Source organism: Girardinichthys multiradiatus, chromosome 3 (genome assembly GCF_021462225.1).
Source record: "Girardinichthys multiradiatus isolate DD_20200921_A chromosome 3, DD_fGirMul_XY1, whole genome shotgun sequence".
Taxonomy (NCBI): Eukaryota; Metazoa; Chordata; class Actinopteri; order Cyprinodontiformes; family Goodeidae; genus Girardinichthys; species Girardinichthys multiradiatus.
In genome coordinates this window covers 33,359,638-33,378,976 of record NC_061796.1, presented here as the reverse complement: position 1 = coordinate 33,378,976, position 19,339 = coordinate 33,359,638, and the positions used below count along the sequence as shown (strand labels likewise).

Here is a 19,339-nt window from a genome sequence, read left to right as displayed (position 1 = left end):
ATTAAAACCAATAATAGCATTTTTGCTAAATAAAAAGCCAATCTGTGGAGGGTACCCCTTATATCCAAAAGACAGAACATATTTATCGGGGAGTATTGCATTTTTTCACAGTAACCCAGAACAAAAAGACAAAACATGCTCTAGGGAAGATATTTCTATGTTTAGCCTGCAGTGTGTTTATTTCTGTGTTTAACCTGCGAGGCAGAGGGGTATTCAGCTGGCTAAACTTTACATATCTGGTGTTGGATATTTCTGAGGTCTTTAGACAGCAGTCACTAAAAGGAAAACATGATGAATAAATGTGAAAATTAACAATAAGACAAGGGATGTAAAAATAAAAACTTTTCCTGTATTAAAGCCTAATGAAGAAACGTTAATCTTCAATTAAATGTCAACACCTGCTCTTAAATGTAAATGTGAAACTAAGTAACAGATTATATACAGTTGAGGTTTAAATACACTTTATAAAAATAAACAACCTTATTTTTCCTCCTCACTCTCTGACATTAAATAACACTGAACTTTTCCTGTTTTGGGTCAGCTGGGATCATCAAAAGTATTTATTTTCTAGAATGCTTGAATAATAAATACATATGCAATTAAACAGCAAACAAACATCCTAAAAAAACTGATTGTTTTGCAATTAGAATTTATTTTGGTAATTACTTAGTTATTAATCACATATTCAGTGAAACTCATGTTATTTTTATTTTGTTAATACAGAACCCTCCTCTGGGGCAGAGGTAAGGGTTGATTCAGTTGCGGGAGGATACTAAACTGCTCCCGACTCTAATCTATCCCCTCATTTCCTGTCCACATCTGTGCAGACATAACTCTGCTAAATACCTGCACACTTTAAAACAAATCCCTGAAATATTAAGAAGAATGCACAAAGATGTAGAAAAAAAATTTCTAACACAGCAACCTTGTGAAATAATTTTGAAATTCAGACTGCAAAGTGAGAAATATTTTAGCTTAAGAAATGTAAACCATAGTTAAACCAACAACTCTATGACCCATGTAGCGCTCAAAAGTCCCCCTATGAAGGCACAATGTAAAGTTCTCACCAGGGGAGAGGGGTCAAACTGGAGAATGAGATGTTGTATGAAGACGAGCAGGTGAGTTGGCCGCGTCTTCAACAACTCGATGTTGTCGAAGGCCTTGCATTTGTCATCTGCTGACTACGATGAGCAAAAAACGACATAGAATTAGAAACTTAAGTTAAAAGTAATGATAAGTTTAGATTCAAATGTTTCTGTCTCCCTTTACTCACATCTGCTAAATCATTCTCAAAGTCCTCATCTTCAGCCCCGATGATGCTCATGGCTGGCTTAGAGCGGTGAGCTCCAAACAAGCCACTCTATGGAGACACAGTGGGAGAAAGGGGATAAAACAAAACGATTAGCGCATTTTATACACTTCATCAGACATTTCTAGACTTAACCCTTACTTTTTGATTCAAAAGATCCTTGCCAAGCAGAGGTGAACAGAAAGTCAGAGTAGAGTCTGAATGCAGTGAACTTTCTCTGTGTAAAATCAGTTCAAGTAAAATAAAAATCATTTATTCCAATAATGTTTTCTAAAACATAAAAAGATTCAGCATTATTAAACTATAAAGATACCTGCAGCTTATATGCTTTAACATTTAGGTTAGTTGCTAAGCTCAGGGAGTTTCAACTTCATTTTGAGCAACAGGAAGTTCTTACCCAATCTGCAACTCAACAGAGTTCTCTTGTAGATGGCATGACGTAACCTCCCTGATCTAAAACTGGCACTGAGTTAATCTGAAAATAAAGGTTTACGCCAGCCCTCGTCTTTGAAATCAATGAATAAGGGAAAAAATGCTTCACAACATATGACAAACCCTTCTCCACCCTTTCCACCCTGCACCACTTCCCCTTCCCCATAAACACACAAACAAAACACAGCTCCTGTATTCAGTCCTCTGAAGGCCACACAACCAGGGCTGCCAGCAAGGAACACCCAAACACACATCAAACAGAAAAACTGTACTATGCTAGGTGACAACAGTGGACACAGTGTCAGAACGTACTGATGCTCTAAGCGAGGGGCTAGGGGGGTTAAGGGATGTGACCATGTACAGTGCCAAGCAAAATGTATTTACCCCTTAAGGTTTTCATATTTTAGCTTTTGTTGTCACACTTTAAAAGTTGTAGATTAAACAATTTTTTTGGTATCAAAGATATAAAATGCAGTTTTTAAATCATGATTTCATTTATTAAGCAACAAAAAGTTTTCCAAACCAACTTGGCCCCAAGAGAAACCTAGAGAAGAGGTTTTTGCCTCCAAATCGGCATAAGCAGCATCTCAATTGAATTTAAGCCCAGAGTTTGACTAAGCCACTTAAAAACCATAATTTTGTTGAGCCATTCAAAGGTGGGCATGCTGGTATGCTGTGGGTCATTCTCCTGTTGCGTAACCCATGAGTGCTACAGCTTAAAGTCACAAACTGACGGCAGCATGTTTTGGGACAGAGTAGAATACTTATAAGGCCACCAGTTCCTTGACGAAGCAAAGCAGCCCCAGACCTTTGCACTACCACCACCATGTTTGACTGTCAGAACGACCTCCTTTTTCTGAAATTGCTATGTTAGTTTTACTCCATATGTAACCTGACACACACTTTACAAAAGGTTGATCTTTGCCTCGTCAGTTCACAGAATATTTTCCCAAACGTTTTCGGTTCTTTGTGTTCTTTTCTCTTCCATATTGCTGACTCACACACGCTGACCTAAACTAAGACTAGAGAAGCTGGCAGTGCTTACAAGTGGTTCTGGATTAGTATTTAAAGTGTTCTTGGAGTAACTACCACACCTGGGAAGGTTCACCACTGTTCCGTGTTTTCTCCATTTGTTGATAACGGCTCTAACTGTTGTTCGCCGGGGGTCCCTAAGACTTAGAAAAGGCTTTTTTACCATTTCCATTCCATTTCTCATCTGCTCTTTATTTTCCTTATATTTGGGCACAATGTTTTGTTTTTTGAGATCTGACAGTAATCAGGTCTGGGCATGGCTAGTGTAATTGATCCAAAAGTTTAATTCATGATTTAACAAAAGGCCCAATTAGTTTTCTCGATCAGGCCAGGTTGGTCACCCTCATTCTCAAGCAATACACCACTTTATGAAACTTGCCGTTTAAATGAAGCCTTTCCAAATTCATCAGATTATAGCTTTGCATGCAAAATGTGGGAAAAACAAAATAGAGAAATCATGCTTTTTTTCTATTTTAGAAAAACGTTTTTAATCTAATGACTGCAGCCTCATGTATAAAACATGCTATATTATGCTGAAAAAGTATTAATATCTCAAAGATTTGGCAGCTGCTACAAGTAAAAATATGTAAGTGGAAAATTCTTTACCTCAAAATAACGTTTTTGTTTGCTCATTTTCATGCATCCACAGTACTTTAATATCTCACCGAACTCTTAGAGAAGCTGCCTCTAATTTAAATTGTAATAAAGAACAGGTTTACCGTTTAGCATTTCTAAATACATACACTGCACACACTTTCCATCTAGATACACACACAAGAAGACAATCATGGCCGTAACCTTCGTCTTCCCTCAACTACCATAGTATTAAAAATAGATACATTTCAGTGTATTGCTTAATAGGCTCAGTAACTGAATTCACTTAAAACTAACAACAGAGTGCTGCCTTGTAAGGGGCCGGGTCTTATTTACCAGATTAGGTAACATGTCCTGCAGGCTAATGAATAAAAACTGGAGCTTCTTGTTGGACGTCACGAACACTGTAGCCGCTAGGCTGAAAATGAGAGGAACCTTCTGTGCAGGGTTTAAAAACCAATATTAACCAGGTAGACTAGTACACATATCAGGATGACTAGAATATCCACAAACATATTACCCCTGAAAGAAAGGTCAGTGACCTACAATATTTGTTGTTTTTGTTTTTGTGCACTTTTACTGGCTGGGCTATATTAAGCAGCATATGAACATTTTGTCCTCAAAAGCTATTGTGTTGAAAGCAGAAAATATGGCAAGAATGAGGATTTTAGTTTGAGTTTGTAAGGATCAAATTTTAATAGCTCTTTGACAGAGTGAGGACATCTACAAAATTGGACTCTTATGTATAATGTTCCTGGTCTGGAATGCTCCAGATTTATGAAATGTGGTCCAAGTAAGGAACAGTAAGGAAACAGGGTCATGGGTGACAGATGACAAGTCTGCAAGTAGGGAGTGAAGGTAAGCCCACATGGTCCGATTCATCAATTTAGCTTTTGTAGCTCAATTCGCCAAAGAAGTGAATACTGGTTCTGATTGAAAGATGTTCTAATAAAACAAACTGTGCATTACAGTTTGTGCATAGGGGACTGCATTACTGCAGAGCAATTAGGTTGCCCCTGCTGAACCAAAAATGGCTATGTGAACATCAGAACTGGAGCACAGAGCAATGGAAGAAGGTGATCTGATCTGATCAACCATGTTTTCTTTTACTTTACATCAAGGATCACTTTCCTCAGGAATACGTGGCACCAGGATGCACCATGGGAGGAAGCCAAACTGGCCTTGGCAGTATGATACTGTGGGTAATGTTTTGCTCTACGTGGATCTTACTTTTACAGAGTCCCATTATTTAAGCACTGTTGGCTACAGTTTAATGGAGACAGTATTCCCTGATGCCTGTGTCCTATTTCAGCAGGATAATGTTTCCTGCTACAAAGCAAAAATGGTTCTGGAATGCCTTGAGCAGCACAACAAGTTAAAGGTGCTTATGTGGCCTCCAAAAATAGCCCAAATCTAAAATGAACCAGAAAGGGTTGAGCTGGGTCGATGTTAGAACGTTTGTATAGCTGCAGATGCGTTCTTTGCTACAAATGTTCAAGTGTACACTAAAGGCATGTATATTGTTACTGTGCTTTCTTAATAGGGAATTCATTATCTGTTCACTTGCATTTTATCTTTTATGTATTTCTACTATTCATAAAATACACTTAAGTAGTTAAATGAAAAATCTGCAGAATGTACCAATTTTTTATCTGATTACTCAATTAATCGGCAGAATAATCGACAGAATACTCGATTACTAAACGTTAGCTGCAGCCCTATGCCAAATACCACAGCACACTTTCAGTGGTCTGAAGGAGGCCCTGCCTCAAAGGCCCAGGGCGATTTTAGCACCAACGGGGGGCTCCACTTCCTAATATGCATGTGATCATAATGTTATGCCTGTTTAGTGTGTATATGCTTTGCAGTGCTTTCAGCAGAGTTCGTAATAATAATAGCAAGAATATTAATTGTCACCCTGCGTTACAGGTGCTAAAAGTACTACTGGTCCAATTGTACCAGTTTAAATGTGGTTATTCCAGTTAATTAAGCAGGAACTAAAACTCCTCTTAGTTTCTGGGGAAATTTGAAAGGGTGCTAGATCAAGATTGGATATACTGGAGACTTTACTGAAGTGTATTTGTACAGCAATGTGGTGGTTCTGTTAAATGCTTCTGGGTCAAGGTGAGGTCTTCTTGTGCACGAGTTTAACAAAAGTGGTGGCATGGGAGATAGAAAGTGGAACTGGGAGGCTGAGAGAGAAAATGTGTTCATTCATGACTGCATACAGTGGGCTGCAGGTTGACAGAGGCCAGCGCTGGAGCAGCCTGCGTAGGAGAGGTTAGCTAAACAGAGACACAGTCTTGTGAGAGCAAAGACTGCACATCTACACACAACCACAAACAGATACACAAACGCAACAACATTTGTCTCTTTTCCATTGGCTCTACTTTGGCCGGCTCCACTTTACTCAACCAGTTTTGTGACGGTTTCCATTACTGAGTTTTCCAGCCCGGTACTGACTTTTTTTGGTACCTGCTAGGGGTGAGGTTTCAAGCCACACAACAGGTTTCGTGCCAAGTAGAGCGATGTACAGTGAGGTAGAGCCATGCGGTGCTGGAACAATGAATGGAAAAAGGAAGTTTTGTAAATTGTTGCCAGTGAAGCGATAGCTCCAAAATCTGGCTTCCCCTGGTTGAAAGGTAAACTGCTCCCTTTAAAAAGCGGAGTGAAATTTTAATAACAGGTGCATCAAACAGAACACCTAACAGAGAAGAAAACCCACCCTGTTTTAATATTCAGACACGCCTGTAGACAAAATCTACCCAGCAGATGCTCTTTTATTTGTATACTCGTGTTGAGAAATATTTGTTCAGATGACACCCTTTAACTCAAATGAAAATGTTCAATGTGTGCATTTCCATGTTCTTCAAATAAAGCCATAGTATGGTATAAGGAGTATAAGGAAAACATGCAATTACGATATTTTTTGGACAATATTATGATGACAACAGCATCTCTACCAATAAAAATACATAAAGAGTGGGCACTGAGGGCAGTAACAGTCCATCCAAGCAGCCAAATACATTATTAACAGGCATAATTTGCATGAATGGCACATAAAATATTAACTCTTACCAAATCCAAGCAGTCCTTTGCAATTGTGATACCGCAAATACCCAAATGACGGCATTTGGGTTTTGATATATCACACCACTCTACTCAGAGTAATGGTAAGGACCTATGTAGGGGGCGCAACATTTCTTGGAAACCAGAGGGGGGCCCAGCAGAAAAAGTTTGGGAACCACTGGTTTAGGTAATGGGAAGGAGCCTGGTTGACCTCTGAGGACCTACCCTAAAACCACGAGTGTTTGACACCACAATTTTTAAATGCGAAGAATGTGGAGCGCCAACTTCACTTGAGTAAAATGCAAAAGCTTTGAAAACCTTGAGAAAAGCTGACTGCTGCTGCCATTTAGCATGTTTCAGCATTCCAGTCCCCTCATTACAGGAGATTCTGAGGCCAGTTTTTTGTTATGGTTATGTCTTATGTCTATATGTTATGTATTGTTATTTCAGCGAATCTGTAATACATTTAGGTATTCTTAAGGGCTAATTGGAGCAGGCAGGAGGAAGCTGATTGTGGTTACTCCGAGGGAAGTGGAAAAGGTCAGTTCCCTTTTACGTGTAGCAGTGCAGGGCCACAGAGTAGTTGCTCCTGCTCTAACTAAACTGAACCAAGTGGTGCATTCCAGCATATGGCATGGTTCAGGCAACAGATGGAGACAGTGTGAGTTTCAACAATGAGCAGACCTTCTTCCTATCCCCTCACAATTACCAGTTGGCATAAGCACTATACTCTGAGGGCTGCTCCTGGATCATGCAGCATGCACACAGTATTCAAACAGTGTAGAGATCAACTCTGGTGTTCCTGGGAGTCTGCAGCTGCCCCCTGCCCCTCCCTCACATCACATTCCTGTACTAAGTAAGTGTCAGGTGGCATCAATCTAATGATAGCCATCAAGCGTGTTTGCCTTTGTGTGTGTGGGTTAAGACTACGTTCGTATGTGTGTGTGGATGGCATTTCTGATTGTGGGGAGTTGCCAGTGTACCGGTGGGTTTGTGTGTTCTGTGACAACTGGTCTTTACAAGAACATTCCTTCTCTGTCGCTGAACAAGCTGAGATCTAATTCTGTACATGGACAAACTAAAATAAGCACCTTTATTTAGACTTAACAGCAGAATTAGCTTTAAATATTTCCACCAGGGTCAGTGCAGGCTAATGATAACTCAGTTATTGTTACATCAAGTCTCATGCAAACCTCATAGTGATTGTGAAACTGTTAAAACAATCAGATCAGGAGAGGAAGAGGAGTCAAACTGTGGCCACACCCAATCGAGGACTTCTGCAATAAAAATAAAGGCTCATACCACTCAATGAAGAGAAAACAACACATGTAGATATGGACCCCAAAAAGAATATCACAAGTTCTCATAAAATGTCTGCAACAAACGTGAGCCCTGTTCATAACATCAATGCAACTCTAACAATAAGCATGCACACACTAAAAAAAATTTAAAAGTGCAAATACAGTCTTAAGTATTCAACGTTCTGTAGAGGTGCAACAAGCCAACTGTAGAAGTTTCAAGTTTTTCTATGTGTCAGTTAGAATGCACAATATTAGGAAAACATGCAGTTGTGATGTAACTCGTAAATATTGAAACCGATGGGTTATTAACATGGGCAATATCTCAAAAGACTACAATATTTTGGGAGATATTGCATTCAAGGGCCATTCATACAAAATCTCCATGCCGATTATATATTTGGTCTCCTTGAAGGACCTCCACTGCACTCTTTGCCCACATTTAATATATATTTTTAGTGGCTCTATTTAATGACATATATTATTGGCCCTTTAACAAGATAGCTTGTATACATGCAATTGCAATACTGCACGCACTGATGCAATATCGATTGCAGTTCAATATGTTGTGCAGATCTAGGTTAAACCATCCAAAACCTGCAAACAATTAGGTTTTGAGTGCAAGTGCCTAATATGCATCAGATGACCGAGTAGTCTTCGATCTTCTGTAAGCCGTGCATAAATGTGAACAGAAGATCTGGGTAAAAATAGATCACTCTTAATGACAATGTTACTCTTTGAGATGAAAGACTCTACATAGTCCACTTCTCCATTTTTGATCATAAAAGCAAATGTCCACAAACGTCTGAGTCCTAAGTAGAGGTTCTGATATTGACAGCAACAACTTGCAGACAGATTAAGTTAAAATTGACCAATTTGACCCTTTTTGCAGGGCAACTTGGAGCACGCTTGCAGTCCATCTGTGTTAATCCAAAGTTTCTGATTCCATTAAAAATAACAAACAGACGTAATTATCCCAGGATGAAATGATTATCAGAGATTGCGACACACCCCGGCTTGCAGAATTACAGCTATCCTCTTAATCTACTGTAGCTCAGGGGCTTTTCAGGCTCTTGGGAATAAACATGTTACTGCGAGCAAAGGAATTACATTGTATTAACAGGCATACCTGCTTTTAAATACCTCTTTAAACACACTGATTTTCGTTCAAGGTGTTATATGTTTGAATGTCAATGCAACTATTAGAATAATTCAATTCGCTTTCTGCCAGGTCTTGTTTATGTCTTCCCATCTTATATTCGAAATCAACACAATACCCAAAACAAAACTTGCTCTCCTTTCCACACCTTTCAATTTTTGAAATGTAAAGATGTGTCTGAAATTGTGAGGGAAAGCAGCTATAAATGCAGCATCTAAAAATAGAGCAGGGGTTGAAGCCTGCAGCTCGGACAGCTTGCACTGCTGCTGCTGCTTATCTGGCTCATTCATCAGGCCAGAGCCTCATTAACAGTGACCAGGGGATTCCTACCATGGCTGCTGCTGCTGCTAAACCACCCTCTCCAGCAGCTCCACCCTTAGGCGCCTTAAAAGCCCTGGCAAATAAAGAGTCATACAGACAGGAAGTGGGTGTAATTTCCTCAGGAAGCTATCAGAGCCATATCCTGTATAACCAATCAGATAAAAGAAGAGTGAGAGAAGGTGAGACACAAAGAAAGAATCAAGATGGAGAGCGAAAACTTTGAAAAGCATGGAGCCCACAAGTGTTTCCGTAAGAAACATGACAAGATTGCATCAAAGAAACCTCCAGAGGAACCCATGTTCAGGTTCACACAAGAACTAGAAGAGGAAGTTACTGCAGAACCTGAACGAAACTTAAAGTTGTACAGAAGACAGATTTCACCAGTGTGATAAAGACAGTGGTCCTGATGTACAAGGGGACGAAGAACATGTTGCTGATTTTTTCATTACAGTTTTGCTCATGCAAGTAAAAAGTATGATTCAGTTTTTATGAGGATGAGGCTCCAGGAAAACCAATCTAACCTAAAAGAAAGAACAGATAAACAAAATGTACTTGGATATTAGTTCAATTATTTGCAAAACTATTAATCATTATTTATTTGAGGAGTCAAGAATAATACTTGAGTTGAAACCCTATAAGCATTAATAAGTAATTTGATTGTTAAATAAGAAGTTGGTGTTTTCAATCAGCAGCATGAGAATGTTTTTTTCTGTTTCAAGTTTAAAGTGTAAAACATGTTTGCTGGGGTGTTTTCTAGCAATTCAGTTCCCAAGGAAAATAGTTGCTGATATACATTATAAACTCCTGAAACACCTAATCCTAACAGTTTGGACTCCCATGGATAATCTAAGCAAAGACTGCTGCTTCACCTCTGCAGACAATCAATAGAAGGAGAAAGCCCTGTAATAGTTTTAAACCGCAATGTAATCAAAGCTGCACCACTAAACGCCTCATCCAAGGCGGTAGAGGGCGATGATCATGTCTCATCCACAGCAATGACCAACAACAGTCCACAGGAGTCCAGGGATTTAACTTTTTACTTTATTCGTGTAAATGGAAGCCCAGGTCATTTGTATGCCTTGTTTCCACTGCTCTGAAAGGCCCCAGAAATTTTATTTAAATTAGCCTAAAGATGTTTGGGGAAGTTGTGAAGAAAACTGTACCAAACCTCATGTCCAGCGGGTGGCGGTAATAGCCTGACCGCGAAGACTGTACCCCGCCATTTGTTCACATTACTTGGGTAAAATTGTGTTGAAATGCACGGAGGGCTTTCAGAATCCTGAGTACTGGCTGAAAGTCCCTGCAGTGGAAAAGGGCTAATGTTGTGCAAGTAAGGGCTGTTGTAAGCAAACTTCTGCTCTCCAAAAACAACATCGGTTCACATTTACTGATTGATTTTTTGGTTTGTTTTGTAGGCATAAACCAGACAGCTGATGAAGAGAAGATTAAACTTAAACATATTTTTTTAGTTTAAATGAAAAGCATCATGTCTGGAGAAAGAAAAGCTTTTTCCCCTGGAAGATGAGGTCTTGTTACATCGGGTAACTCGACCAAAAACCCTCTCTGTCACACATAAACCAAATTCAGGGTTATACCATTAAATATAAAGAGGCACAACAATGAACTCCTTTTAAAATAAATGACTTAAATTGAGGCTGTAACCAAGAATGGTATTAATATTCATAATATTCTGTACAGGACAATGAGCTCCTCCAAGATGGATTTCAGGTCAGAATAACTGTTGCCTGAAACGTTTCAACGGACATAAAGAGACTCGAGCTCAGCAATTACAGTAAAGATGGGTTTTTATTTAGGCAAATGCATGTAGTTAGATGAATGAGGAATTAGTCATGCATTTTCCAATTTAATGTTTGATGATTTTAAGCAAAAATAAAAACACGTTCTAGTTAGACCATTTAGAAGTTGATAGTTTCAGGCAAAACAACAGTTTCTGTACACTTACCTTATTACAAGTCTCAAAAAATCACAATGTTCTTTTGAAAACTTGCATCATAACTTTCTAGACATTTGAAGGTATAATTGACTATCAAAAATGAAGGAAGGCATAGTAAAATGAGAGACGGAGGAGAGGCAAGAAGGAAAAAAAGAAGAAAATGGGACATGAAACAAAGCAGGAAGCACTAAAAGAACAGGCAATGGAAATATCCAAGCATACGCAAGACATTTTGGCAAGTGCAGGAAGAACTAAGTATCCAGGAACTGTTTAAGACCCACATATCAGAGCTTACTAATTACACATCTGTTTCCAAAAGTCAGAAAAGCAGAACCGAGCACACACCCTTGACTTGTCCAACCCTGACCAAGCAGCTCTGGCTGCAGCTGGTAGAGCTCAGAGTTCACAGACCCCAAAACACATCTCTGAAAATAGAACATGTCTCCTGTGGATGGATTCATATTAAACATGCATCTTTAAATTACAAAGAAATTATTATATAGAGTGCCTTAAAAAAAAATTATGCTTTTTAACTTTTTCTCCCATAGCTACATGCATAGTTCAAAGATGTTTTTGAACTAAAGATCTTAAAAGTATGATGTGCATCTGTATTCTGCCCCCATTACTCAGATACCGCTAAATGCAATCCAGTGGAACCAATTACCTTCAGTAACAACCTCTTCAGTAAACAGTGTCCACTTGTGTTCATTTATTCTACGAATTATTATAGCTCTTCCGTGAAGTCCACAGAGGTTTGGTGAATAAACTGCATCATGAAGACAAAGGAACACAGCAGACAGCTCAGGTGCACAGTTGTGGAGAGGGTTAAAGCAGGGTTGAGTTTGGCACAACTGTAAACGTATCAAGACATGGTTGTCCACCCAAACTGAAAGGCTGGGCAAGGAGAGCATTAATCAGAGAAGACGCTTAGAAGTCCATGGTAACTCTGGAGGAGCTGCAAGAATCCACAGCTCAGATGGAAGAATCTACCAACATGACAGCTATTGGCTGTGTACCCCAGAAACCTGGTCTTCAAGGAAGAGTGGCAAGTAGAACGCCTTTGTTGAAATAAAGCTGTAAGAAGAATTCACATTTTTGCCGGCAGGTAAAACACCATGTGTCGGGAAAAACTACACAAAGCAAAACACTGCACACACTATCCAAAATGTGAAACATTTAGTGGCAGAACATCCTGTGGGGATGTTTTTTGTAGCAGGAGGGAAAAAGCTTACAGGGAAGATGGATGGAGCTAAATACAGGGCAAAACTGAAAACAAAAAAAAACCTGTTAGAAGCTGCAAAAGACTTGACACTGGGGCAGAGGTTCACTTTCCATCAGGACAACTCCAAGCACAGAGACAGGGCTGTAATGTTTAGGTTTAGACCAAAGCATAATCATGTGCTAGAATGGCCCAGTCAAGGTCCAGACCTACATCCAAGCAAACCTGAACATTGCTGTTGAGATTTTTATTTGCTAAACCTTTCGAAAACCATGTATAACTCTTCTTCTTCTTTTACTTAACATTAAGCACTATTTATGTTGGCTTATCAGATAAAATCCCAATAAAAGTGGTTTGGAATTAATTATAATGTCATAAAATGTGAAAAAGTATTTCTGCAGGGCGGAAGGTGTCCACGGGTGCAAAAGACTAATTTTTACACAGAAGGTGTTGATATGCTGTAGGATAGCAACATGCCTTGAACAGGTAAACAATTTGGCACAACATAAACCCGATGCATGTTTGCAGTCATAAAACAGCATTTTAACTTGTTTCACGTCAAGATTTCTTGGGATGTCAGATCTGAATGGTGACTTCATTTCAAGTATTTGCTCTCACAGGCTCTCAATCTGATATATGATTTGTTGTGGAGCAGCTAACTGAAACTACACACTTTAGATATCTCAATGCTGTGCACATCACCACCACTGCTGGCTACCGTGTGTAATGCTGACCTTTCGATACCTGTGGACAACCACATTGCGTGTGAATGACATAGCACAGAATACCCTGGGGTTATACCTCGTTTTATTCCCACACGGACGTGTAAATGTAGTTCCTCATTTAACAATGAACTTCAGGGTTCATGCACCAACAAATCTTTAGTTGAGGACACTTATTGCATTGTATTCTCCAACGAATGAGGAAATATTCCGACCCCTTTGCAAAAAGGTCACATCACCCTCTGTACTAACTCATTATGCAAGCTGTAATACAGCAAAGTTGACTTAAAACAACAAACATCAGGAACTGCCTGGACTCAATGACTCTAATATTTAAGATAAAAAAAACAAAAAACCCTGACAGGGATCTCTGTCTGAAAATCCAAATTGAATTTGGACATGTCTGAAAAAATTGTAGCCTTTTGTTTACTTAATCAAGAGGCTTAAGGCATCGAAACTATTTCTGACTAACGTTTTACCAAAATCTCTCTCTAATCTCAGAAGTAAGCCTTTTGATGACAACAGAACAACAGGACTGATTCTAGGATGAGGGCGTTTACAACACAATTTAATAACAGACACAGTGGAGGTGATTTGTGGGAAATGACTTCTATTGCATAAGTTTAGACTAATTTAGCTGAAAATAAGTACAAACTTCACGAAAGTGCACGTCTTTTTAGATTATCCCTTTAAAAAGAATGTCTCCAGAACAGATTAGGCTTCCAGAAAACACAAGTGTGCTAATGTATTCTACAAACACAGACTCAGTTAAAGATAAGACCTAATTTTTTTGTTTCAGAGATAAGAAATTGCCTGCTTGTTATTTCCGCGTGATAGAAAGGGTAAAAGAACAGCGGCCTGAGCCTTTACAGGGAGCAAAGTTATCCTGGAGATCTTGTCACTGCTCTGACATTCGGCAAACAACCCAGCCGAGGGTACACAGTGAGATAGTGCTGCACAGCTGAGTGCATGTACAGGGGAAGTCAGATCATGAGTTGGTGATAAAGGGAGTGCCTCCTTCTTGCTGAGGGTGTTGAGAACACGACAATTTGCCTAATCAGGCCTCTCTCTCTCTCACAGCAAATAAATATGTCCTCCTTTCTTCTAACTTTCATCTCCTCCATGTCCTGCCTAAAATAAAACACCTCCTTCTAGCTTCACTCAAGCCAGTGCCAGTGCATTCATAGCAGGTCGACAAGAGCCAATTATGTCATTTCACGACCATTACATAGCTGCTAAAATAAGAATATGGCCAAAAGCAAAGGGAAACACAAGCAGGGTTTTACTTGTTTGTTGCTTTACACAACATGCCTTACATGCTGTTCTTTGTTTTCACTGTAAAAGGAAACATACTCCTGTAACATTGTTTTAGTGCAGTAAGCTTATCTTGTTTATACTTGGACTCGGCTGCTGCAGGGAGTCGATGACCTTCCATTCAGACATTTTTGATGATATTGAACAGCCCCATCCCCCTAAATGTCTGCAAGGCTTTCCAGAGCTGTTTACATGTTAAAGATGATAAACGAGGTATCCCAAATTTCCCCCACATTTATGCACACATATTCAGCAAAGCTTAATAGGCTTTCGGCATATTTGCCTGTTTCCTGGCAGCTAAAGCAAACTCCGGTCTCCTACTCCGACTAACTGCCAACCCCATCCGCTCGCGCCTCACCCCCATAAAGAGGTCAATGGCCTCATGGAAACAGTTGATAGGCCAGGGGAAAATCGACTGGCATGGATTGGCAGTTCAGAGTGAACCTCCAGCTTGGACTAACTGCTTCCATGTGTATGCGAGAGAGTTTGGGTATGTGTGCAGCAGTAATTGCCAAGATTAAACAAAGAAATCTCTGATTAGCCTTTTTCATCAGAAAAAAACCTGACCCTGACTCATTCGGTTGTCCAATTATGTGCATCAGCATGTGCAGCAGGTTCATCTGAGCGGCAGCCGATTTTAAGCAGGCACCAGGCAAAGCTGAAATACCAGGGTTCATGTCAAATATTTCTGGAAGGAATGTCAAGTCTGCCCAGAATCAAAGCTTGTACGCCAAAAATGCCTCTGCACTTGCACCAAGGCACACCTTGGCTCACGATGCTGAAAATCTTATACCCATGATGTGCGTAAAATATCAAAAAGGCAATAAATGACTCGAGCCATCTACGTTTAATTATTTTCAACTCTCCTATTAACAGGCAGCCTTTAAACAGTATAACATTAAATATTAATAAAATAATGAAATCAATCTAAGTCACAATCAGTAGCTCAGGCCACAAGGAAAACCATATACTAGTATCAGCTAGAAACAGCCAGACTGGTTCATCTCTACTTAATACTTTATGTGGAGACCTTTTGATGATGTTTAAACTGAAAAATAAACCAAACCTAAATAATATGTAAAAGGATGACGTACATCTTATCTTCTCATCTAGAATTTCGTAATAAATAATCTAATCTATTATCTTATAAAGGTGCATTAATAATTATATTTCAAGAGGTCCAGCTGTGCACAAACCTGTTTTATCTTTTGACCTTCTAATGGATGAAGCGATATAAATAGTCTCCATCTAATAACAGTGGCATCGAAATTATTTTCGGTATGTCACAACGCCAAAGCACGTCTCAGGAAAAGTGTTACGAAGTGCTATACAGTCTACTTTAAACATGCACTGACCTAATGCTTCATCAGTCTGCAAGAGTGAATGTTTTGCTTTTCTCTGCATTCGTTTTCTTTGCACGTGTGTGATTTATGCATGTGAAATCCTCATGTATCATCATGTTTTAATAAAGCCGAATCTGGACCAAATTAAACTGAATGTAAACTTAAATGATAGAAGGGGGTTGTGTTTAGTCCGTATAAAACAATTAATCTTAGTGCTACCAAACAACACAGTGGAAATGTTTACTTACAGAGTTACTGTAAACCATGTGTGAGAAGCAGACATTTATTACATTAAGACTAATACAGAATCCATTGTTTGTGACTGCCACAGCCTAACATACAGTCAGAATACAGTCCTCACACATTCGCTTCACTTAAGGACCTTTCAACCCCCACACGTCTCAAAAGTAAACATCGTCTATGGAGTCCGGCCTCGTTTTTTCCATTCAGACCATCAAATGAAAGAGCTCATTCTCTGTTTCCCCTCTCTCTCTCTCTCTCTCACTCACTCACACACACACACACACACACTCTATCCCATCAGTTTACCAGCCATCCTTCTGACTCACACTTGAACAGATGAATGTAACCCTTTCCATTTGGCACCTTCTCTCCCCCCAAGGTGTGTAAAGAAACAAACCGCCACAGCTTCAGATTAAACTTCCACACATAAAATCCTCTTATCTTAAGAGAAAGAGGACTTTTAAACTAGACTGCATTTAACCTCAGTGGGGTCTGAAGAGGTCATTTACTAATGTGAGAGTGTACGAGGGTGGGTAGATTAACACTATCCCTGCAAACACTTCGACCACACATGTGAGGTGAACGGCACTCCTTATCTGGCAGGAGTGAATACACTGAGCGGCTTGTGTGAGCCACCTGAACTTTGCAATTCTGCCCCATGACTTATCCACATGCCACACAACTGTCCAAGGAGGAAAATGAACACAATATTGCCTATAGAGGAGGAGGGGTCAGCAACCTCTACAACCCTAAGAGTCCTTTTTGCCTTCGGTCCACTGAAAAACAAAATTGCTTAGAGCCACAGAAGCAACATCACTCTGTTTAGATCTTAAAATTAAAGAGCAACTATGTTATTTTACTCTCTGCCTCCGAGAACAGGTGAGAAAGCTGGAGTATTAACTAAAATAATAACTAGAAAGAGAGGATCCATTATTGCCAACAAGGTTGTGCATGTGACGGTGAAATCTAATGATAAACTAATCAATTGAATAACAAACACTTTTATCCACCTATTTAGACACATGAACAAGTTCAGAAAACGACCTCTGTGCGATGACCGTGAACGAACTAAATTTAGCATTAAACACACAATCATGTAAAAATGGACAGTCTTTATTCGCAGAAGACAACAAAGCAAAAAAAAAAAAAAAAATACATATGGAGAAAAAATTCATTGTTTAGGTACAGTTGACAGTGGCCCAATCTGCAAATTTGCTGGCCTACCCTAAACAAGCAGAATGAATATTAAAAAAAATGTCATTAATAAGAATAAAAATTAAAGAGTTGGTTTTTTTTGGCCAGCCTTTTCTGCTGCGATTTGACCACTCAGGATTTAGCAAGTTTTTCTCTTCAGTCTTTTAACTTTGCACAGTAATGTCATTAATCAACGGGACTTTCTTTATATTTTGCTGTGATTGCAATTGACTGTTTAAATGTCTTTTATTTGCTTCAGATCTAAGGATCTCTGAAGTTTTGCGTTTGGATGTTGCTGTTTTTTTCCCAGTTGTTGAACCAGATTTCTTTTAGAGAATGCTTAAATCCCTTAAATCCCTTATCACAAAGTTATCAATCAATCAAAAACAAAAAAAGTTGTCTAATTTAACCCATGCATCAGTTGTTTTGTCTAAATAGAAGTTATAAGCACTCAAAGGTTAAACTATTTAAATGTACCATCGCTTATTCGGTTTTCCTCAAATCCACAATTCTGTGTCAGGTTGATGCAAGATTTGTAAGGATTTCCTGAAAATATTACTTCCTGGTAATTTCATAAGCTGTCACATCTTTTTTTGTCCTCCAACTATGCTTTTAGGCTTGCTGAAAGCGAGAAAATACCCAAAGAAAAATAATAAATTAATCAAACCAAATAAATTTCTATCGGAATTTAGAAATCAGTTTTAATATGACAACAGAAAAGCTAGGGTTTTAGACTTTACAGATAAATCTATTACTGTAGCGTCAATGATCAAAAATGTGGCCAATCAGCTGTAACCTACAGATGACCAGCCTGCAGCACTCAGCAGATGAGAGAACTGCAGATAGCTGCAATTAAAGTGACTCAAACAAAACATGTCTGTTTTTCTTTTGTTGTTTTTTTTCTGGTTAATGGGAAGATCTCCGAAGATGATGAAAAACCAAGCCAGTTCAAATTTTTCTAACAACTCCTTGATATAGTTAATGTGATAGCTCCATCTGGAGTAACCTTTAAAAGCTGTTTAAATAATCTCATCACATCCTCAAAGCATCTGCCGGGAGGCATTTAGATAAAAATAACAGGACCCGAAACATGAAGCAGCTTAAAAGGCATTCGGCCATTGATCAATTTACTGCATACATCTGTTGCAACACGTCTTCTGTTCTGGGTTGCAATTATTTTTTTCTACGAGTACTTTTTGTACACTGTAGCACCACTGCAACGACTGTTCAAATCAACATGATCTACTTTAAGAACTTTAACTAACCACTCAGAAATCTTTTTTGTACATTAAAATCCATGAGCGCTCTGTGCAAACAACGACAGAAACACACAGAGGCACGTTGCAGCTTGCTGCCTTACAACAGCACTGAGAATAGCTGCGGTTTTTTTCAGATGGTTATGACTTGTGTTGTAGGTGCAGCACGGCAAAACCGCCTTCCCATCAACTCCCCTGCATGCTTATTTGTACCTTCACCTCCACTTCGAAAAACCGAGCTCATTCAGGAGGAATCAGTAGATTTTCACTGCTGACCCGTGGAGACGAGAGGAGCAGCCCGGTCCGTTCTGTCTCTCATTATCTGCTGCCTGTTCGTCAAACTAACTGCAGCCAGAGAAGAATACCTGCATTCGCTTTGAAGTCCATGCCTGACTACAGTAAATTATTAGCTCTCCTGCAGCACAGCTCCAGGCCCTCAGGACACCCCCGGGCTGTTCAACTGTGGGTGCCCTTACCTGTCATTCCAGCTGTTGGGCATCTCTCATTGAGGCTGACAACAACTGTTAAGCCTCACTATGATACTACCCAGGTTCATCATCCTACTTTCTGAGAGGCAGTTGATGTGGGCGAGTTTATGTAGGCTTATAACAATGGATAGAGCGAGAGACAGGGAGGTGGTGATAGGGGGGGGGGGGGGGCACAGCAGCTCAAATTAAATAGCCAACATTCCTTTAAAAGGAAGCGAAGGTACCTTTGGGCTCCAGACAAGCCTGAACTTGCAAAGCGTGTGTAAAGAAAAGAGATGACAAGTGCAGTGCTCCTTCTAGTTTAGCAGAGTGTAACAGGAAGTGGCAGGGACTGCTTCACATGGGGCTTCTTGAGTTGAGTGCAGCACCTCGCTGAGAACACGTCACAGTCT

The 19,339-nt window shown here is 39.5% G+C and overlaps 1 protein-coding gene across 6 annotated transcripts in view; it reads right to left on the bottom strand.

Moving 5' to 3' along the window:
• arhgef1b (Rho guanine nucleotide exchange factor (GEF) 1b) overlaps positions 1 to 19,339 on the bottom strand; it is a 68,304-nt gene that overhangs the window by 44,944 nt on the left and 4,021 nt on the right. For all 6 annotated transcript variants that reach the window (XM_047360512.1, XM_047360514.1, XM_047360513.1 and 3 more), the window contains exons 2-3: positions 1,274 to 1,360; positions 1,068 to 1,181 (exon numbers count right to left, since the gene is read on the bottom strand). In XM_047360512.1, coding sequence (XP_047216468.1) covers positions 1,068 to 1,181; positions 1,274 to 1,324 — 165 coding nt within the window. In that variant the 5' untranslated portion in view covers positions 1,325 to 1,360. The remainder of the gene's footprint in view (positions 1 to 1,067; positions 1,182 to 1,273; positions 1,361 to 19,339) is intronic.